This window comes from Propithecus coquereli, unplaced genomic scaffold, assembly GCF_000956105.1.
Source record: "Propithecus coquereli isolate 6110/MARCELLA unplaced genomic scaffold, Pcoq_1.0 Scaffold531, whole genome shotgun sequence".
Classification (NCBI taxonomy): Eukaryota; Metazoa; Chordata; class Mammalia; order Primates; family Indriidae; genus Propithecus; species Propithecus coquereli.
The window spans coordinates 733,738-756,423 of NW_012151186.1; the positions used below are offsets into that span (position 1 = coordinate 733,738).

General features: G+C 46.0%; 2 protein-coding genes across 5 annotated transcripts in view; both read right to left on the reverse strand.

Moving 5' to 3' along the window:
- Positions 1–6,683: 6,683 nt before the first annotated feature.
- Positions 6,684–14,443, reverse strand: ZNF778 (zinc finger protein 778). Of its 4 annotated transcripts, none has more exons than XM_012657151.1 (7): positions 13,627–14,443; positions 12,011–12,230; positions 11,414–11,502; positions 10,691–10,868; positions 9,852–9,932; positions 9,261–9,337; positions 6,684–8,800 (listed from the first exon to the last, which is right to left on the reverse strand). In XM_012657151.1, exons 2-7 carry the CDS (start codon positions 12,033–12,035, stop codon positions 6,944–6,946), a joined length of 2,307 nt encoding a protein of 768 aa, XP_012512605.1. In that variant the 5' UTR covers positions 12,036–12,230; positions 13,627–14,443; the 3' UTR covers positions 6,684–6,943. The 4 variants fall into 4 exon arrangements, with proteins under 4 accessions (XP_012512605.1, XP_012512606.1, XP_012512604.1 ...); XM_012657152.1 differs by having other exon boundaries at positions 14,087–14,106; XM_012657150.1 differs by lacking the exon at positions 13,627–14,443 and having other exon boundaries at positions 12,011–12,972.
- CDH15 (cadherin 15, type 1, M-cadherin (myotubule)) overlaps positions 14,193–22,686 on the reverse strand; it is a 34,060-nt gene continuing 25,566 nt past the window's right edge. The window contains exon 21 of the mRNA XM_012657162.1: positions 14,193–14,829. Within this exon, the coding sequence (XP_012512616.1) occupies positions 14,193–14,829 (637 nt within the window). The remainder of the gene's footprint in view (positions 14,830–22,686) is intronic.

Sequence of the window (22,686 nt, forward strand, 5' to 3'; positions counted from 1 at the left end):
GATTATATCTTATTTGTGTGGGTCTGTATCTGAACTTTCTATTGTGCTCCACGGTAAATCTTGAGTCAGGATATGTGAGTCCTCCAATTTTATTCTTTCTTTCAAAATTACTTTTGCTATTCTACCTCTTTTACTGTTTAATATAAATTTTAGAATGAGCCCATATACATCTATGAAATTCCTGTTGACTTTTCATTGGAATGATTTTAACTTGTAGGGTTTGGGGGAATATCTGCACAATGCTAAATCCTCTAAACCATAAACACAGTAAGTCCACCCAATTGTTTAGGTCATCTTTGATTTCTTTCATGTGTTTTATGGTTTTGAGCACACAGATCCAGCATATGTTTTCTTTCTTTAACAGTTATAGGAGTATTCAGTTTATCATTTCATCCTCAGGAATCGTTGGTAGTATATTTTAAGCAATTGGTGTATTTCACGTACTGTCAAATTCATGCAGTGTTGTTTGTAGAATATCTTTATCCTTTTAATGCTGCGACGTCCACAGTGATCTCATCTTTTGTTTCCCATGCTTGGTGATTTGTGTCTTCCTTCCTATTTTCAATGTCTGTCTTCCTAGAAATTTAGCAATTTTATTAATCCTTCAAAGCTGTTTGCGTTTCATTGATCTTCCATACTGTTTCCCGATTCTCACTTACATTTAATTCCACTCCAATCTTTATCACTGCCCTCTGCGTGGCTGTTTGGGATTATTTTACGCTTCTTTTTCTAGTTTCTTAACGTGGCAGATTAGATTATCAGCTTGAGTCCTATCTTACTGTAGGAGACCAGCCTGTTGCAGGGTGAGTGACACCAGCTTGGAGCAAACCCCCATGATGATGGGTGTCTGACAGGTGTCCTGCAGCAAGGTCTTTAAATGATGACTGCAGTTTAGACGACTCCTCGCAAGGATGCTTACCTAACCTCCCTAGTGGTCAAGAGTCTTGCCAAGAACGTCTGAAGATGTGATCAGCTGCACATCTCACCCTATATGCTTGTTACACAAAGGATCCTTTCACCAGGGAGGGGAGACAGGGATCCACTGTCTCTAGGCGCCCGAGACACTGTTTCGTACGTCCCTAATGAATGTTTCTTTCTGAGAAACTGGATCTGTCAGCCTTTTTCTTCTGCCTCTCGGGGTAGGACTGCATATACCTGCTCACTGCAGAGCACTTACTTTCTAATATAAGCATTGAATGCTGTACATGTCCCACTACGTGTTATCTTGTGCCCAATACAATTTGATGTGCTATATTTTCAGTTTTGTTCACACCAAAATATTTTCTAGTTTCTCGTCAGACTTTCTCTTCAATCCATTAATTACTTTAAGTTAGTTGTTCAAGCATTTGGTCATTTTCCTCGTATTGTTTTTGTTTTCTGGTCTAATTCCATCATGGTCCCAGAACGTATTTGTTTTGCTTCAAGTTAGTTTAGGTTTGTTAATGGTTGTTTTATTTCCAAGGATATGGTCAATACTGGACAATGTTCCATGTACACACGGAAACTGCATTTGCTTGTCATTAGATCATGTGTTCTACATGTTAATGATACTGTTAGTAGATGATATTATTCACTTTGTTTAATCCTTGGTGACATTTTGCCTACTAGTTCTATTGATTATTGAAGGAAGAGCTGAATAATTGTGACTATGTCCCATTTTTTTTCAGTCGTGTCACTTTTGAAACTCTGTTGTTAGGTGTGAGTACATTTCAGATACTTACGTATTTTCAGTGAATTGATTGTTATTATTTTATTATTGGCACTGTTACGTCCTTCTTTCCGTGGTAATTTTCTTTGCTCTGAAGTCTATTTTGCTTGACGTTCAATATAGCCTCCCCATTTTACTGTTTCCATGGTATGTACTTTTCCATTCTTTTACTATTAACCAACTTACATCGCTGTATTTGAAGTGAGTTTCTTGTAGATGACATATAAGTGGGTCAATTCTTATCTACTCTACTTTTTAATTGATATGTGTAGATCATTTGATGTTTCTGATTACATAAGAATCCAGTTCTACCATTTTATTATTATTTGTTTGGTCTCTCTTTTTTTCATTATTCTGCTTCCCCCTTATCACTATTCTTTGGGCTATTTAAACATTTTTTAGTAGTCTTTTTCAATTAACATTCTTTTTAGTGTATCTCTTGTATTTCTTTTGGGGACTAAAATAAACATACTTAAAATTTTCAGTCTAGGTGGACTATTTTACCATTGAAATGGAATGTCAAACCTCCACACCAAGCAAGTCACTTTGTCCCTTCATAATTATGTTGCAGTTGTCTTATGTACTAAATCTACATAAATTGAGATCCCCATGTCGTAATTTTGTTTTCAACAATCATATGTATTATAAAAAATCAAGAGTAGAATACTTTATTGTATTTTCAAGATTACTATTTTTGTTGCTTTTCCTTCATTCCGGATAATCCAACTTTCCCTCTTGTCTAATTTTTCTTCTTTCTTAAGAGCTTTCTTGAATAATTTATTTAAAGCAGGTCTTTGGGCAATGATTCTTAGTACTGTTTTATCTGTATTTCACCTTCATTCCTAAAGGATATTTTTGCTGAATATAGCACATTCTGGGTTGCCATTTGCTTTTCAGTATTTTAAAAATGTTCCTAAATTTCCCCCTGGCCTTTATGGTTTCTGATGAGAAATCCACAGCCAATTCAATTGTTCTAAGATAAATATTGTTGTCAATTTTCTCAGCCTTCTTTCGAAGTTTTCTCCGTCTGCAGCTTTCACAGTTTCATGATGGTAGATTTGAGCTTTCTGTAAGTTTATTATCATGTTTTGGTTTCACTGGATTTCTTGCATCTGTAAGTTTCTTACACCAAAAACGAGAAATTTTTTGTCATTACGTCTTCAAGTATTTTTACTGCATCATACTCCTTTTCTTCTAGGACTCTAATGTCATGAATGTTACTCAGCTGGCAGTTGGTCCCATCACACAGCCCCCTGAGGCTCTGGTGCTGCTGTGCTGAATAATTCTGGACATTTTGAATACTATGCTATGACACACTGGGTCTTTAAATCCTATGGAGAATGTTGATATCTGCTTGATCGGGCAGCTGGCCCAGTTTGGTACAGCACGCAAGCTTCAGTGAACACTGTGGGCTGTGCTTTCAGCGTGAATTCCACTTTCACAGATGTTGCAGTGCTGTTCACTTCCCTACTAGAGGCTAGTCTACCTGGAGGGTGGTCAATCTCACAGTCAGCTTCTCAAGGTTGATGGTATGTCTCATTGCCCCCACAGGACTGCCTGAAGGCTGAGGGCAACTAAATGAAGAAAACAAAAAACTTTGGAATTAATTCTCTCTCTCTCTGAGCATTAGGACACCCCCCCTTCCCACTGCTCACGCCAAAGGTAGAGGTCCTGTCCACATGAGGCCCTCATCTGACACTGGGCAGAGGCCAGTGCCATGTTTCTTGGACTACCTAGCCTCCAGAATTATGAGCTAAATAAACCAATTTTCTTCATTAAAATGAAAGAGGTCTTGTCAAAATTTTATGTCCATGGGGGAAAAATGAAACTAGACATATGGACCATATGTTCACCATTAACAAAAATCACCTGCAGATGGATTAAGCACATCAATTTTAAACTAAAGCTATAAAAATTGTGGAAGGCAAAGAGGTAGAAGATATTTAAGCCCTTAAAGTAAAAGAAAGTTCCTGATCAAGATAAAGGGAAGGCTGTACAAACTCGAGTACGCCAAAATGAGGAAGCCCTTTTCCTGACAACACAGTCACAAGAGTGAAAACAGGTACACTGGAACTGCGGCAATCTTGTAATTCACAAATGCTGAGTCCCATAAAAGTCTTACAAAGTATTTTTTAAAAGAACAATATTAGACAAATCAGGAAAAGATGTGAATAGGTATTTCACCCAAAAAAGGAAAACCATTAAATAGCCAAAGTAAGTAAAAACATGTTCATACCATCAGTAATCAGGGAAATGCAAATTAAAGCCCTAGGGAGATACCACTACACAGCCACATGGAGAAGTGTCATTCCCTGAGAAGGTAGACCACGTGCAGAGGGAAGGAACGAAATTGTACCGAGTGTTTCCACATGGCAGCTTCAGTCCAGAAATCACCTAAGGTAGGTAATACTTTGTTACTACCTTGTGCACACAGGTAGTAAAACCTATTAAGAAAAGCTGAGAAAGGGTTCACTGAGCCTCTAAGTTAACTCAAAAAGGTGACTGAGTGACTACGCGGAGGTTCTTGAGGCTGAAAGGAAAAGTTGATCTTTAACAGTTCGCAGAGAAGGGGGCTCGACACGTAGAGCACGTGAACACAGCCAGAAAGGTCAGGAGGCGGAAGCAGCAGCAAGGGGCAGCACAGGCCACGGCCTTGAGCAGGCTGGGCAGGATGGAAAGTGTAGGACTGGCAGGCTGAGGGGCAGGGAGGATGTTCCTAGTGGTTTAGTGCCTTGCCCTGGGCATGCTGAGGGGTGGGGAACGTTGGCTTGGCATGTGAGAGGTAAAGGAAGTGGCTGGGGACATGGGGCTGGATTGGCAGATGGGCATATGACGCCCGTGCTCCCAAGCTAGTGGGTCACTGTCTCGGCAATGACCTGGCCCTGGGCGGGGCAGTCTCTCCCCAGCCAGGAAGACCCAGGGCGTCAGTGTTGCCCGGTATACAGAAACACGACTAACTGGTCCTCTACTGGTTTGACCTCACACTAAGGAACACCGGGATGGTGACAGTGCTGACTGTCAGACAGGAGGGTGCAAGTTGCCCCAAATTGCACAGAACACGTTTTGGGACTAAGAAGGAGAAATACAGGAAGCAGCGCAAACAGGACCTGCAGTTCTGCTCACAACCAAGTTTTCCATTATGTACGACATGACTCAAGAAAACAGATGTGAAATTGTAAGAGGCCAATAATATCTTTAAGAGTTGTAAGTCTGAGAACATACATTACAGGTCTAAAGTTACATTGTTGGAGGATATGAAATGAAAGATTAGACAAACATATGCTGGCCAAGCGTGGTGGCCCACGCCTATAATCCCAGCACTCTGGGAGGCTGAGGCAGGAGGATCGCTTGAGGTCAGAAGTTTGAGACCAGCCTGAAAAAGAGACCCTGTCTCTACAAAATATAGAAAAATTAACTGGGGGTGGTGGCTTGCGCCTATAGTCCCAGCCACTTGGGAGGCTGAGGTAGGAGTATTGCTCGAGCACAGAAATACGAGGCTGCAGTGAGCTGTGGTGACGCCACTGCACTCTAGCCTGGGTGACAAAGCCAGACCCTGTCTTTAAAAAAATAGAAGTTCTGTGTAAAACCAAGGCCAAGGAGTAAGCAGATCCAGATGGGAAGCTGTAGGGGCAGAAGGCATGGGGAAGACACTGGTCCTCCCCCGGGGTATAGGGGTGGGCTGTTATGGGGTGGGTGCCTCCTGGGGATACCACAAATGCTATCATATATCAGAGTAGTAACCTCTGTCAGAAGTTCCTATAAGGCACGGGGTGCATGGCTGTATGTTTTGGCCCACGCAACACAGTTTAGACTAATCCGGTCTTTGGCATCAACGCCGACAATTAAAGGTGGCAACAGGGGCCAAATAGCAACACTCATCCCCACCAGAAAACCACTCCACAAGCCACTCCTCTGCACAAACACACACAACACCAAGGTGCACAGGTCTCTTCTACCTGGATCTACTGTTTTCCTTGAGTTCCAAGACCATCACTGGGTGACTAAGTGCCAAAGAGGAATCAGGTCGCTGCAGCCCTGACAGCCACAGAATCCGTAAGCCAAGGTTGCTGGCGTGTCAGAAGTACACAAATTTGGATCACTCAGACTGAGACCTTGTGGTGCTGCCTGTGTGTACCCAAGGGCCCTTCCTTCCACTCTGATCTCTTATCTGTAAGGACAAGGTGTGAGGGAGGAACGAGAGTATTTCTGTGACAATTAGGTCTACCTTATGTCCCCACCTCGGCCAGCGTGAGCCACTGTAGGTGGATGTGTATGAGCACGACAAGCCACGCTGCTACAGTAGGATTAAGTAGGAATCTGGCCAGGCTCAGTGGCTCACACCTGCAATCCCAGCACTCCGGGAGGCCAAGGCAGGAGGATTGCTTGAGCTCAGGAGTTGAAGACCAGCCTGAGCAAGAGCGAGACCCCATCTCTACTAAAAATGGAAAAATTAGCTGGGCATGGTGGCACATGCCTATTGTCCCAGCTACTTGGGAGGCTGAGGCAGTAGGATCGCTGGAGCCCAGGAATTTGAGGTTGCTGTGAGCTAGGCTACTGCCACGGCACTCTATCCAGGGCAATAGAGTGAGAATCTGTCTCAAAAAAAAAAAAAAAAAAAATAGTACGAATTCTGAAGGCCACTTAATACAGGCTGCAACTGAGAAGGTGCAGCAACTAGACTGGAATGGTGTTGCTATAGGGGAAGGGAAGACGTAACACCCCAGGAATGACCATAAACGTTCAAAATATATCTACAGAACCACCCAGAAAGTGGTGTGTCTGTCAGCAAACAGGATTTCAGGACTCGGAGCAATTCTCATATCCTGTCCCTTCAATTTCTGCTGAGTGTGAAGCACCATGTTTGCTAAAGGTTGAGGAATAACGTAATGCGAAAAACGATGACTTTCCAACATTTCTTACCTTTGTAAGGTTTTTTTCCACTGTGAGATCACAAGTGAACACTGTTTAGCACAACTACAACTTTTCCACATATCACACATCAACAGGGTGTCTCGGCATTCCGAGATTCACATATTTAGGAAAACCCAAGGGAACGGTGAAGGCTTTCCGTGTTTCTCACATCGCACGGGTCCACGGTGAGCTCCTGCGTGCTGGACTGTGATCGGATTCCAATGGCTCTCCCGTGTTCCTGAAACTGGGGAGGCATCTCAGGAGTGTATGTCCACGTCTCCAAAGTGGACCAGCATCACCGAGGGCTTTGCCACATGCTTCACATTAATGAGGTTTCTCGCCAGCGTGAAGTTGAGAGTGATGATTAAGGCATGAAGAATTCCTAAAGGATTTTCCACATTCCTTACATTCAAAAAGCTTCTCTTCGGTGTAATTTATTAAATGTTCACTTAATAGATAAAACCTACTGTAGGCTTTCCCACATTCCTTACACTTATAGGCTTTCTGTCCTGTGTGAATTCTTATATGTTTATGTAGGTGTGAGGAAGCACGGAAGGCTTTCCCGCATTCTCTACATACATACGGTTTCTCTCCAGTGTGGGTTCTTACATGTTCAACGAGGTGTGAGGAAGAAGCAAAGGCCTTCCCACATTCCTTACACAGATAGGGTTTCTCTCCAGTGTGAGTTCTTACGTGCACGATCAGGTGTGAGGAGGTCGTGAAGGCTTTTCCACATTCTTTACATTCATAGGGCTTCTCTCCAGTGTGAGTTCGTATGTGTTCGGTTAGGCTGGAAGAAACAGTGAAGGCTTTTCCGCATACTTTACACGCATAGGGTTTTATTCCAGTGTGAATTTGAATGTGCTTGTTCAGGCACGTGGAGTTTCTAAAGGATTTTCTGCATACCATACATTCAAAGGGCTTCTCCTGTGTGTGAGTTTTTAAATGTTCATTTAGTAGATAAAACCTATTGTAGGCTTTCCCACATTCCTTACACTCATAGGGTTTCTCTCCAGTGTGTGTTCGTTCGTGTTTAGAAAGGCCTGAGCGCCCAGTGAAGGCTTTTCCACACTGCTTGCATGCATAGGGTTTCTCTCCAGTGTGTGTTCGTTCGTGTTTAGAAAGGCCTGAGCGCCCAGTGAAGGCTTTTCCACACTGCTTGCATGCATAGGGTTTCTCTCCAGTGTGGATTCTTACGTGTTCAGTCAGGCTGGAAGAAACAGTGAAGGCTTTCCCACAATCCTTACATTCGTAGGGCTTCTCTCCAGTGTGAGTTCTTACATGTTCGATAAGGCCTGAGGATGTACAGAAGGCTTTCCCACATTCCTTACACACATACGGCTTCTCGCCAGTGTGAGTTCGTACGTGTCTAGTGAGGCCACAGCGCACAGTGAAGGCTTTCCCGCAATACTCACATTTATAGGGTTTTACCCCAGTGTGAATTCGAACATGGTTATTCAAGCATGAGGAATTTCTAAAAGATTTTCCACATACCTTACATTCAAAGGGTTTCTCCCTCCTGGGGGTTTTTAAACACTCAGTTAGTAGATAAAACCGATTGTGGACTTTCCCACATTCCTTATGCTGATAGGGTTTCTCTCCGCTACGAAGTTTTACATGTTCAGTTAGGCTGGAAGAAATTGCCAAGAAATTCCCACACTCCGTAAGTTCACAGGGTTTCTCCCCAGCGTGGGTTCGCGTGTGAAGTTTAAGGTCGGAAGGAGATCTGCATGATTTCCCACGTTCCTCACACACGGGGGCATTCTTTGCAGCACGCACCTCCACAGGCATAGCAGGGCTCGTGAGGCGGGTGAGGGCCCTCCCGCTCTGCTTCCCTCCATAGAGCTCTTCTCCAGTGCGAGTTCTCACATGGGCCTGAAGGTAGGACTGACGGAGGAAATCCTTCCCACCGTCCCTGCAGTCCAGGGATCTGTCTCCCTTGCACGTTCCGTGGGAAACAACATCTGCAGTGGAGCTACAGGCTTTTGCACACGGATTAAACACAGGAAGTTTCCCTCCAGTAGAGGTTTTCTTGTGGGGAATAAAAAAGTTCCCACACCGATCAGAGATGTGAGTGTTCCCTGCACCTTGAGTTCTCGCGTGCGGGTTGAGGCGCCAGCGCTCAGCAAACACTGCACGCCGCTCACAGTCACCGGCTTCCCTTCCATGGTGGCTTCCTGCCTGCGGATGAACAATGATTAGAGGATTTCTGAGACTAAACGGATTTCACCCCTCGAAGAAACATTACTGTGATGCTGATGATTGTTCTCATTTTCCTTACATGCACACAGTTTTTGCCCTGTAGATTTCTTTCCGGTTGAATTAAGGAAACCCATTGCCAGGACCCTGTGTCATCCGTCCTGACCTTCGATAGATTCCTATGTATTTTCACAGAATTGTTTTAAAAATTCCGAGAGCTAGTTACAGATAAGGTAATGAGTGCTGCGGGGGACTCTGAAGCCCCAAGCTAGATTTAGGGAACTCCCAAATTTGTCTCACCCAGAGCACCGTCTAGAGACGTTCCTCCCCTTGGATAAATGTGGCTCCTCCCAAGTAGCTCTCACTTGTGCTGCTTTTCTATAACGGACTTTTCAATCTTTTCTGAATATGGCAAATAAAAAATCTCTCTTGTTCATCTTACCATCTGAATCCCATTTGATGTTTTTAAACAAATAATATCCTGCCAAAGTGCTGACCCACTGGTTTTCAGTTGCCATTCTGAAGTAAAACAGAAAAATATATAAGGGTTTGCAAAACAAAATGTAGGTCAAATTAAGTTAAAAATGGTAATGTTCATTTGTATTGTTTTCATATTAAACACGTTAGAAAAATAAAGACAGACTTAAGCAGTTCGGCTGCATCTAAATTTGGCAATCATAGACTTGGGGTCAAATTTCAGGAATTTTTTAAACAGTTTATTCCACAAAAATTAAATGTGAAGGTGAACAGAAACAGTATAACCAAGGAAGGAAAGTAAGAAGGCCGGAACAAAACATTAAAGGCCGGAACACGCATTAAAACCCAAAACTCAACAAAACAGGAGGTCGTCTGTGAGATCACAGAAAGTCTGGATCAGATGGAAAACAGAGAAACACGGGAAGATGAAGACACCCCGAAACTTCCAAGTCCAACGGCCTCACGTTCTGTGACACGGCGCATCTCTACGAGTTTCCTCATTATTCCAAACACACTGACCTTCTCACTGGCAGGGATGTCCCTCACGAGCACTTACCATGGAGCTCTCCCCTCTGCACTGCCATCCACTCTGCCTCCTCCAGCCAACGGATCACGCTGGGTTTGAACAGGCGACTCCCTGTACACAGGGCAAGACACATCAGTGGAGGAGGCTCGTGCAAGACATGACAGACCCACCTAGGAATCAGGAACTACACTTCTAAAGCAAGTAGGGAAATTATTTTACAACAGCTCAAAATGCAAGTACCCCATCTTTCTGTGCCCTGAGGAAGCTGGTTATTGCTGACCCTGATCCCCACATTCAAGCTCTAGTACATGTCTCAAAAACAGGAAGACGAACTAATCCTAGCACTCTGGGAGGCTGAGGCAGGAGGACCGCTTGAGTCCAGGAGCTTCAGGTTGCAGTGAGCTGTGATGATGCCACTGCACTCCAGCCAGGGTGACAGGAAGAGCCCTTGTCTCCAAAAAAAAAAAAAAAAGACTTTTATTCAAATAGAAGACAATGTAAGTGCAAAAAGAGATGTTCCTTCACTTGGGAAACCACTACCCAGTGGTTCTCAACTTTGGAGTGAGTCAGATTCATCTGGAAGGCTTGTCAGACACAGAGGACAGGCGCCAGCAGCACATTCCGCTCTGACTCAGTGTGTCTCGGGTGGAGTCTGAGCATGCAGGTTTCTAACACACTGACGGTCATGCTCTTGATCCTGGGACCACAGTTTGAAGATTACCACACTAGATTAAAACCCATCAGTGCAGCGACTGTGTCTCTGTTATTCTCCACTGTGTGCGGATCTGACATCACCGATCCTGGAACACAGCAAGTGCGTAACGTGTACCTGTGCCACAGGAGACCACAAGGAGCGATGGCGGTCTTACCTACTGAGGCCAGGTTCCTGTAGTTCTCCAGCATCACGTCTCTGTACAGGTCCCTCTGCGCTGAGTCGAGTAAAGCCCACTCCTCCCGGGTGAAGCCCACGGCCACGTCGTCAAAGGTCACCGAGTCCCGAGTCATCACACACACACTGGTCTGAGGCACGTGACACGTCCGTCGACACTGGTGGGGGATCAGGAGCTGGGGCCTGATGCCTACAGGGGACTGTGAGGGCTCCGCCGTCCACCCCCCGGGTTCCGCGGTCCTGGGAGCTCTTCCCTGTCCGCGCTCGTGACCGTCGAGCTCCTCCAGCCGCTGGCTTTACCGGCACCTCACACAGTGACTCATCTCACCCAACTAGACTGGGAGCTCTTCCCGCCTCATTTCCTATCACAGCATGATCCTGAGCACGTCACAAACACGTGACAAATGGTGACGAACGAATAAACACCTGGAGAAAAGGACACTTTCCTCCCCCTCGCCATGGCCAGAGCACGCAGCAAAATAAGAAACATGCGCTTGGCACCGTGAGGGTCAAAGTAGGAAGCGATGTGGAAACACTGGGACGATTTCCATAGCAACGGTAACCGACACGGAGGCTCGGCTGCCTGTGGAAATGCAACCAGAGCCCGGTCCTTGCGGGGGCTCTGTGTGCTCTGAGAAGCCGGCGAGACAAATCTACTTGTAGAGGCAGCACGTCCTTTTCAGAAAGCACCCTTGCAGCTTACCTGACCATTCGTCAGACAGCCGGCCGCCATCCTAGCTGCCTGTGTCTTTGCTTCATGAAGGCAAATGGGGTCCCCGGAAACATGACCTCCTGAAAAAGAAGGAAGGGTGAGAACCCAGAGCCGATGGTCATGCGCATGCTCCTGTGCCGGAAAGTCTTTCCGTCCTAGTAGGAAATTCCCATGTTATGCTGCACACTCAAGTGCGTGTTGGTGGGCACGCGGGCGCACACACACACACACACACACACACACAACTTGCCATACATGGTCAGCACAGTCTGTCTCACCTAGAGACAGAAAAAGGGCGAGGGGGGGTGCCGCCCGTTGCGAACCGTAGCAGTCTCACGTTACGGGTAAGGGAGTAAGCCCTGAGACACGGCAGTCTCTATTCACCCATGGCGAGAAAACTCACCAAGGAGAGTATGCGTTGCGTTTTCCCAAAGCACGATGCCAGGGCCGACTCACACAACGGCACGCTCTGGCACACCTCACACCTCCGAAATGCACCAGGAGCGTGACTGCCCTGGCCCAGACCACAGGACTCTGCACTGTGGAGGGACCCAACGCAGCACCTCTGAGAGCACGACCAGGACTCACCCTGGGACAAGCCAACGGCCGCCATCCCGTGACGATGATGGTGAAACGCGTCAGAACGCTCCTTCCCTGGACGCCAGGACCACTCAGGGAGGCAGCGCGTCTAGATGGACGGTGCAGTCTCCACCCCTCTCGGTGCGGGGACTCTGCGGTCCTGCTGCCCAGCAGCCACGCTCAGGAGCATCACTGCTCCGTCATTGGACATCGCACAGGGGCTGTGTTTCTGCAGGTGACACACACGAAAGCCACTGAAACCAGTTTACTCCACGACTATTATAACATCAGTCACCATTCACCGAGGTGCAGCACGCGTCAGAAGACCGGGCAGGAGCCTTGTATATACGAGCTCACTCAGTTAGCACCACAGCCCCCCACAACAGATGAGCCCCATCTGACAGCTAACAAACCAGATTCGGAGAACACCGACCGGTCCCACGTCATCTGCTGAGGAAGTGATGGAGCAAGACCCGAACACAGGTCAGTCTGTCTCCGAAGCCCGGACTTCTGAGCTTGTTACTTTTTGACAAGATGAAAAGCAGGGCTAGAATTTCTCTATTGTTATCCTAACGACAAGGGGACCGAAACCCTGAAATTTCACAGCGTCATAAAAAATACATCTATTCTCCCAGTATTAACTGTACTTACTACCAGGTGTCTCAAACTGGGGGTTCCTTGGTGAAAGGTCCACAAATGTGTTTAGTTTGGTGGCACCTACTTAGTTAGACTCCTTACCCTTTTTAAAAATGTGACATAAATAATATATAATCATTTATCTGGTTCTCTGCCATAACAGTCTCCAGAGGTTTGTCACTGGACGAAACACCACCCTGGTACACTATGCTGACGTTACGGTCACTGGATCCAAGGGCACAAAACAGAAAACACTTCAGACACCTTTACAATAAATATGCACAATCGGGGGCTAGAGATGCAGAGGCCTGGACGTGGAAAGACAGCCCCTCCACGTCACTGCACCTCCTGCCACCGATGACCGAAAACGAACGCTAGAGGCAGCACATACGACATTCGACTGTGCCTTAACAGTGTACACAGTGGCCCGTCGGGCTTCCTGGTTGCAAATGTGGACCAGAGGAAGTTGAGGCTGGAGGACAAACTTCTCAACTTTGCCTAAATGATCCAGCAGACCCAATGATATGAGAACATCCACGGGAAACAGGTGCCGGCCAGCGCCGACAGCAGACTTAGGGCACAGCCATCTTGCGCTTCAGAGTAAATCGCAGCCCTCCACAGGCGAGTGCTGTACTTCTGAGAAACAGCTTGTGGCTGGCCCCTGTGCAGCACGCAGCAGAGAAGGAACACCCAGCCGCGGGACAGGAAGCATTTACCGGAGAACTGAGTGGTTAGAAACCTTACGGCCCCAAAAGCATAAAGTACTTACTACTGGCCCTTTGCCAACCTCTCCTCTGGACCCAGCTACAAGTTTACTGGAAATAGCAAGAAATGAAGGAATATGTAAACGCACCTGGAGAATACAAAATATCTGATGGCATGGAGTTTCAAGAGAAGTGTGACTCTTCAAAAGTCAGTGCGACAGAGAAACTACGGTAACTGCTTTAGGTCAAATGACACTAAAAGACAAACAACAGGAATGTACAAACCTTGCATGGGTGTTAGATCCAAATGCACCCAAGAGCCTATGTTGGAACAATGCGGAGAATTCTAGTTAGTACGGTGGACATTAGGTGACATTATTTTTCATTTTCTTAGGTGAAACGTTGAAATACTAGTATTGTCGTTTTAGTAGTACAATGTCTACCTTTGGGAGATGCTTTACTAAGTATTTAAGAGTGAGGTATCACGTGTGCAATTCATTCTCAATGTACTTACAATCACACATAGTTCGCTATAAAATGTAATTATTTATCTGGGAGAGAGAAACATGCACATGCTAAAAACGAGCAAATCATCTACAACCAAAACTGTATGTTAAAATTTTCATCAGACTCGGATTTTTCTAAAGAAAAGCACGGGGAACGGTACCTAGTCCGACCCCGCGGGGACCGGCGGGCCGAACTGAGGCTGCCGGGGCGGCGGCCGAGCCTTCTCGGTTTTCTTTACCGTTAAAAGGAAGGTTTGCGTGCACACAGCCTGCCGTTTGTTCATGTGAACACGCACGCCCTAGACGCCCGCGCGCCGGCTCGTCTCCCTACCCGCAGATAACGTCTCAAAGATAAACAGAAACGGCAAAGCCGAAGCCGAAGTCTCGGCGGAAATCTTCAGAGCGAAGGGAGCAGAGGCCCCTCCAGGCGCCGCTCACCGGCGCGGCAGGCAGGCCCGGCGCCGACTCGTCCTTCCGGAACCAGGCTGGGCCCGGAGTGCGGCACGGCGGGCGGGCGGAACCCCGGGCGGACGGACCAGGTGCCTCGGGCGGCCCGGACACGCGCGGGCCCCGCTGCGGAACCCCTCGACGCCGGGGCGGGCCGCCACCGGGAAAGAAATGGCCGTAGGACAGCAGAGCCAGCGCCGGAAGAGCCGGCGGCGCCCTGACGTCACTTCCACCTCCGGCCTGGGGCAGGGGGCGGGGCTGCGTCCTCCCCCGCACTCCCCGCCCCGCCCCTCGGAAGCGCCGGCGCTGGCGGAGTCCGAGAGCCGGTTCCCGGGCGTTTTCGAGGCGGCGATTTGTGTGAATTGTCGTGTCTTCCTCCCAATAAGCATTTCTGCGGTTAATCGTCCACGGGCCGGGGCCTCTGCTGCGCCGCGGAACAGCCCGATCGCGGGCGTCCCCGGGTTTACTCAGGAATGGGACCTGACGACGGCGAAACGCCGAGGTTTCTGTGCGCGTAGACGCGTGCTCGCCGCAGCTCGCGAGGAAGAACGAGCCGGGGGAGGACCCGGAAAGCGCGGGCGGGGACAGACGGACGGGACGTGCAGGTCGCGTCCGTCCGCGGGTGTTTCGGGCGGGGGAGCGGACGCCCGGTGCATGACGGGTGCGCCGGCCGTCTGGGAAGTCACGACGGTCAAGCTGGACCACAGCCACGTAGAGGGATGAATTGCAAACGGATCCGGGATCTAACGGGGAGCGGGCGCGGAACAAAACTCTGCACGTGCTCAGGTGACCGCGAGGTGGCGGCAGGTCCCACGCTTCGCTCGCCGCACCGGGCTGGGAAAAGGTGCAGGGGACCAGAACTCCCGGAAAGAAGGGATCAGAGAGGTTTATGTGACCGGGTGACGCTCCCAGCAGTCCCCGGGGCGTCTCTGGGTCAGGACGCTGTGACGGACCCTTACAGCCCCAGGGCCGTCTCACCTGTGGCTTGGACGTGGATGCAGTCGCGCCGCGGCTGAGAGCGGCACACTCTGCGTGCTTACGCCGTGCTTGTCTGGGGTGTCTCCACCGCATGTGTGACAATCCGACTTTGGCACCAGCAGGCTGCTGGGAACGATGGTTCTGTGCACATGGGTGTGCGAACGTCTCTGAATCCTCGCTCTCAGGACTGTAGGAGACGTATCTAAAAGTGGAACACCTGGGTCCTGCGATTATTTTTTTGAGGAATCACTATTGTTTTCCAGAGCTGCTGGACCGCCTTACATTCCCACGAGCAATGCACACGGGTTCCGCCCTTACCACACCCGGCCGGCACGTGTTTTTTGGGTAGCAGCCGTCACGTTTAGTGATGTGGAGCATCTTTCCATGTATTTATCGTCCACCTGTGTATCTTTGGTGAAATTGTTCAACTCCTTTTTCCATATAGGAATTGGCTTTTGTTGTTGTTATTCTCGAGTTGTAGGAGTTCTTTATAAACTCTGCATATTAATCCTTAATCAGATATGTGATTTGCAAACGTTTTCTCCTATTCCGTGGGTCGTCTTTTCATTCTCTTATTATTGTCCTTTGATGCACAAAATCTGTGATATCGGTTAGGCCCCTCTTATCTAGTTTTCTCCTGCTGCCTGTGTGGTTGATTTCATAACCAAGAAATGATTTCCAGTTCCAAAGTCATGAAGCCTTTTCCCTATTGTTTTCTTGTAAGGATCTTATGGCTTTACCTCTTACATTTAGGTTTTGAATCCATTTTGAGTTAATTTTTATATATGGTATAAAGCAAGGGTCCAACTCCATTCTTTTGTGTGTAGATAGCCCGTTTTTCCAGGACCTTTCATCTCCCCTCCCAAAAGCTTTACTGAGGTGTTATTGATAAATAAAATTCATATATACTTAGGGCGTGTAATGTAATGATAGATGAAATGCTCACTACTGTCAAACTAATTCGCACACCCATTGCCTCACCTACTTACCTGTTTTGAGTGTGGTGAGAAAACTTAAAATCTTCTGCCTTAGCAAATTCCAAGCATGCAATACAGTATTATTAACTAAAATCTCCATGTTGTACATTAAATCTCAGAATTTATACATTTTCTAACTGAAAGTTTGTGTCCTTTGACCAACATCTCCCCATTCCCTGCCCCAACCCCATTCTCTGGCCACCAACATTCTGCTCTCTGTTTCTGTGCGTTCAGCTTGTTTGGATTCCTCATATATGTGAGATTATACAGGCTTCCCTTCCCTTTTAAAGGCTAAATAATACTCCATTTTATATATGTGCACACCTGTAAATATATACACATGCACACCCACATTTTATCAGTTCATCTGCTGAGGGACACTTAGGTTGTTTCCAGATCTGGTCTACTGTGAATAGCGTTGCGGTAAACATGGGTCACAGATGTCTTTGCCAGATACTGATGTCCTTTGCTTTGGACACACACCCAGAAGTAGGATTTCTGGGTCTTAGGGACCATGATGATTGCTCATGTTTTTGAGTAAAACCTCTACTGTTTTCCACAATGGCTGTGGCACCTTTCCCCACTGAATGGTCTTGGCCCCACTGCCAAAACCCCTTTGATTACATAGGTGAGGGTTACTTCTGGGCTCTCTCTGCTATAACACCGGTTGATACGTCTGTCTATATGCCAGTACCATAGTGCTTTGGTTACTTTAGTTTCGTAGTAACCTCTGCCATCAGGAGACGTGAGTGCTCCAACATTGCGATTTTTCAAGATGGTTTTCACTTTTCGGACTCCACTGAGGTTCTATACACACATGGTCTTTTATAAGCTAATTTTGGAAATGACCTAATTATCACCTCTGCCATATTCTGCTGGTCACTAGGCCAACTCTGGTAAAATGTGAGAGGATTACACAAAGGTATAAATATTGGGGAGCAGGGATTATTGAGGCCAATTTGGAGGCTGCCTAGTATACAGGGGATTTGGCAATAGCTAACACAACTGCAGGTGAAATCCGGCTATCCTACTTCTAAGAATTTGCCCTGAACGCAAACCTTTAACAATTAAAAACGGCTCAAGATTAGTAATTGCAGCACTGTTTGCAACTGCAATTTTGAATGCCTTAAATGCCCTCCAGTGGGGGAGTAGCTGAACGCTACCCAGTGGGGGGCTGTGCAGCTACAGCAGTGACTGAACGAGTGCGCTGTGAGCTCACGGAGTGGTTTCCTGGGTATACGGTTAAGTGAAAATGCAAACTCAAAACAGTATCTGTAGTATGCAACTTTTTCTTTAAGAAAAATGAATAATAATAAAATGTGTATCTGTTCATGTTGAATACAAGGAAACACAGCATTGTTCAGAATAGTAAGACCCAGCACCTGCAAAGGATGGATGGGAACAGCCTGAACAGGATAGTGGGGTGAGAACAGGGTGGAAAAGACAGGGAGAGGGGAAGCCCTTGGAGCATGCCGTTCCGTCCAGTTCTGGCGATTATTCTTTACATAACGAAGGGTGGGCATTTACGAGGTGCTCACGGTGTGGGTGAGAAAGAATTCTCAAAGTTTAGGATAGAAAGACGTACAGTATTAATTTATTTTCCTAGGAAAAAGAGAGAGAGATAGCAAGGGGCGGTGGGGGACAGAGGGAGAGAGAGAGAGAGTGGCCACGGCTTGAAGAACAGGTAGAAGGTAGTGCCAGGCAGTAGAAGAAAAGTGGCTGAGTGGTTTTAAAGGGTAAAAATGGCTTTTTAAAACTCTGCTTCAGCAGACTGATAACAGAAGCAACTGCTCTTTTTTTTTTTCTTTTTCCCTCTGTGAGGCTGATTTTATCTGAGTCCTTGGAATCTGGTTTTTGGCAGGAACTGAAGTGGGGAGTTTGTACCCCTATTACCCGCTTAGGGCTCTTCAAGGCTGAGAACACTAAGTCTTAGACATGACGAGTTAGGCCACAGGAGTTTTCATTAAAACAGGGTAGTTGTGTTGTGAGTTTCCTTCGAAGGGGCAATTACGTGCTGTGCGTTCTTTTCTCTTACTTTCTGTTTGAGAGTTTATTTTCCTCTGTTAGGTTATTAGTAAGACCACCTTTCACATACTTAATTTTTTAAAAAACCAACAAAGACAGAGGGACAACCCAAAATGTAATATGCACAGGACCAATCGAACTGAACTCTGTATCAAATGGGCCACAAAACCACGTAACGGGAAGGACACAGCAAAGGCTGCCGCTGGGCACGAGAACGCCACACCCAAGCGGCCCACGCCGTGCCCAGAGACCCGGACTTAGAGGTGTCTCTCCTGCCTCGCCGACGGGGCTCTCTGCTTCCCACCACTTCCTTAACACACACCATTCAGGCATTTGCCTGTGAGATCAAAGTGACCCACACCTGTTTCTACACACACACACGAGTAAGTCCTCATTTCATGTTGTCGTCGATAGGTTCTTGGAAACTTCAACTTTAAACAAAATGACATATAATTAAACCAACTTTTTTCTCATCAACATCGTAACAAAATGATATTGAACAAAAGGACATTACCGAGGGCCTGTTGTGTACATCGTTTCGCTTAAAGTCACAGTTTCCAAGAACCTATCCACGATGGCGGTGAGGACTTACTGTACACTGCTGGCGCCACACTCCACTTTCCAACATTGTACCGGCTGTCCTGGCTAATACAACAAGCAGGAAAAGGAACTATTAATAAAAGATATGCAAATTGAGAAGGAAGAAATATTACTGTCTTTTCCCCAGATGACATGATCACTTATGTAAAAAAACTGAAAGAATATACAAAAAGCCTTCTGAACTAATAAGCAAGTATAGCAAGGTTGCAGGATTATTAACAAGGTTAATAAACAAAAGCCAATCACTTTCCTGTATTTCCTAGAAATGAACAAGTGGGATCTGAAATTAAAAATACAGTACCACTTTCATTAGCATCCCCCAAAATAAAACGCTTAGGTATAAATCCAAAAAATATATAAAATAGATATGAGCAAAACTACAAAACTGATGAGAGAAACCAAAGAACTAAATAATTGTTGAGATATCCCGGGTTCACGGCAGAAGACTCAACGTTGTCAAGATGCCCGTCCTTCCCAACCTGATCCGCACATTCCATGCAATCCCAACCAAAACCCCAGGAAGTTCTTTTGTGGATATTGACAAAGTGATTCTAAAATTATTATGGAGAAAGAAACCACCCGGAACAGCCAACCCAGGATTGAGGGAGGAGAACAAAGCTGGAGGACTGGCGCAGCCTGGCTGCAAGGCTGATGATACAGTGGTTCGGACAGTGTGGTACTGGGGAAAGGACGGACAACAGATCCACGGAACAGAACAGCCCAGAAGGAGACCTGCGTGAATGTAGTCAACTGGTCTTTGACAAAGGAGCAAAAGCAACACAATGGAACAAAGATACTCGTTTCAGCAAGTGGCGCTGGGATAACTGGACGTCCACATGCCACAGAGGGCATCTAGACACAGACTCTACACTCTTCACAAAGATTAACTCGAAATGGAAATCAGACCTAAATGTAATACACAAAGCTATAAAACTCCTATAAGATAACACAGAAAAAAATCTAGATGACCTTCGGTGTGTTGACTTTTTAGATGTAACACCAAAGGCACAATCTGTGAAAGGAAGAACTGATAAGCTGGAATGTATCAAAGTTAAAAGTTTTTGCTCTGTGAAAGACACTGCCGGGCATGGTGGCTCGCACCTATGTTCCCAGCTACTGGGGAGGCTGAGGCGGACGGGTGGAGACCAGCCTGGGCAGCACAGCAAGACTTGTCTCTTTAAAAAAAAAAAAAAAAGACACAGCCAAGAGACTAAAAACAAAGCCACAGACCAGGAGAAAATATTTACAAAAGACTGATCTAATAAAGGACCATTATACAAAACAGAGAGAGCTCCTATAATTGAACAATAAAAACAACACAATTACAAATGAGCCGCAGACGTGAACAGATACCTCTGTAAAGAAGGTAAACAGATGGCAGATAAGCAGATGGAATGGTGCTTCGCATTGTATGTCACCAGGGAAACACAAATTACAACAGGGAGACACCACTGTATACCCATTAGTGTGGACACAAGGAGGTACCACTGTATACCCATTAGCGTGCACACAATGAGATAGATACTACTGTATACCCATTAGCGTGGACACAAGGAGGTACCACTGTATACCCATTAGCGTGGACACAATGAGATACCACTGTATACCCATTAGCGTGGACACAAGGAGGTACTGCTGTATACCCATTAACATGGACACAAGGAGGTACCACTGTATACCCATTAGCGTGCACACAAGGAGGTACTGCTGTATACCCGTTAGCGTGGACACAATCTGGATCACTGACGACACCGATAGGTAGCAAGGATGTGGGACAACAGGAACTCACTGAGGTGGGAATGCACACTCATTTTGGAAGTCAGTTTGGCAGTTTCTTACAAAACTAAACATATTCATACCACACAATTCAGTATTTGTGCTCTTTGGTATCTACCCAAAGGAGTTGAAAACTTACGTCCACACCAAAGCTGCACAGATGTGTTTCCAGCAGTTCTATTCTAATTGCTAAAACTTGGAAGCCACCAAGATGTCCCTCAGTAGTGATTGGATTAAACAAGCTGTGGTGCATCCAGAGAATGGAATATTATTTGGCACTAAAAAAATGAGCTCTCAAGCCATTAAAAAAAAAAAAAAAGGAAGAGACTTAAAAACATGTCACTAAGGGAAAGAAGCCCATCTGAAAGGCCCCATACCGTATGATTCCAAATATGTGACACTCTGGAGGAGGTGAGCTATGGAGACAGTAAAATGATCGGTGGTTCCCAGGGGTTAGAGGGGAGGGAGGGGTGAACAGGTGACACGGAGGAATTTTAGGACAGAGAAAACACTTTGTGCAATGCTGTACTGCTGGACACATGTCGTTGGATATTTGTGAGCAGAAGAGCGAGCCCTCCCATAAACCACAGACTTTGGTGGCTGTGATGTGCCAGTGTAGGTTCCTCAGCTGTAATGATGTGCACTCCGGTGGGGAGCGTTGATGAGGGGGGCAGGGGTTATGTTGGAAATCTCTGTACCTTCCACTTGGTTTTGCTGAGAACCCAAAACTGCTCTGAAAAATGAAATCTATCAACAAAATGGAAGAAATCATTTGTAGTTCTATATATTAGCAATGAATAATCTGAAAAGGAAATTTAGAAATAATTCCATACACAATAGAATCAAAAAGAATAAAATACCTAGGAATAAATTTAACCAAGGAAGTAAAAGACTTCTACAATCAAAATTGCAAAATATTTCCTTTTTTTTTTTTTTTTGAGACAGAGTCTCACTCTGTCACCCTGAGTAGAGTGCCGTGGCGTCAACCTAGCTCACAGCAACCTCAAAGTCCTGGGCTCAAGCCATCCTCCTGCCTCAGCCTCCCAAGTAGCTGGGACTACAGGTGCAAACCACGACACCCTGCTAATTTTTCTATTTTTAGTAGAGACGGGGTGTTGCTCTCGCTCAGGCTGGTCTTGAACTCCTGAGCTCAAGCGATCCTCCCGCCTTGGCCTCACACAGTGCTAGGATTACAGGTGTGAGCCACTGTGCCCAGCCAAAATTGCAAAATATTTCTAAAAAATTAAAGAACACCTAAATGAATGGAAAGGCATTTTATGTTTAAGGGCTGGGACACTTAATATTGTTAAAATGGCAATACTCCCCAAAGCACTCTACAGAATCATCGAAATCCCAATGGCTTTCTTTTATGGGGGCAGAAATGGAAAAGTGATCCTCAAATTCATGTGAAATTATAAGGGACCCCTAATATTCTAAACAATCTTGAAAAAGCATATCAAAGCTGGAGGACTCCCACTCCCCAATTTTAAAACCTAGTACATAGCCACAGTAATAACAACGATGTAGTGATAGCATAAGGACGGACCTACAGATGAAAGGAATGAAACTTAGAGTCTACATATAACCACACAGTTGATACCATCAGGGAGCCAACATGTTTCAATGGGGTGAAGGTAGTTTTTTCAACAAATGGTGCTCGGAAAAATGGATATGCACATACCAAACAATGAAGCTGGACCCTCATCTCACACCACGTACAAAAATTGAATCAAACTGGATCAAAGACCTAAATGTAAAACATAAAATTATAAAACTCTCAGAAGGAAATGTAAGTGTAAATCTTCATGACCTTGGATTTGGTAACAGTTTCTTAGATATGATACCAAAAGTACACACAAGGAAAAAATAAATTGGACTTCTTCCAAATTAGAGACTTGTGCATCAAAGGACACTATTAAGAAAGTGAATCCGAGACAACATAGTGAGACCCCGTCTCTACAAAAAATTTAAAAAACTTGGACACAGTAGCTCACACCTGTGATCCCAGCCCTCTGGGAGGCCAAGGCGGGAGGATC

Excerpts from the sequence above, each read along its gene's own strand:
- ZNF778 (XM_012657151.1), bottom strand. The coding sequence starts at position 12,035 with ATGGCGGCCGTTGGCTTGTCCCAGG. Across the intron at positions 11,503-12,010 it reads GGCCGTTGGCTTGTCCCAGG|GAGGTCATGTTTCCGGGGAC; the intron begins GTGAGTCCTGGT and ends CTTCTTTTTCAG. Across the intron at positions 9,933-10,690 it reads CAGGAACCTGGCCTCAGTAG|GGAGTCGCCTGTTCAAACCC; the intron begins GTAAGACCGCCA and ends CCCTGTGTACAG.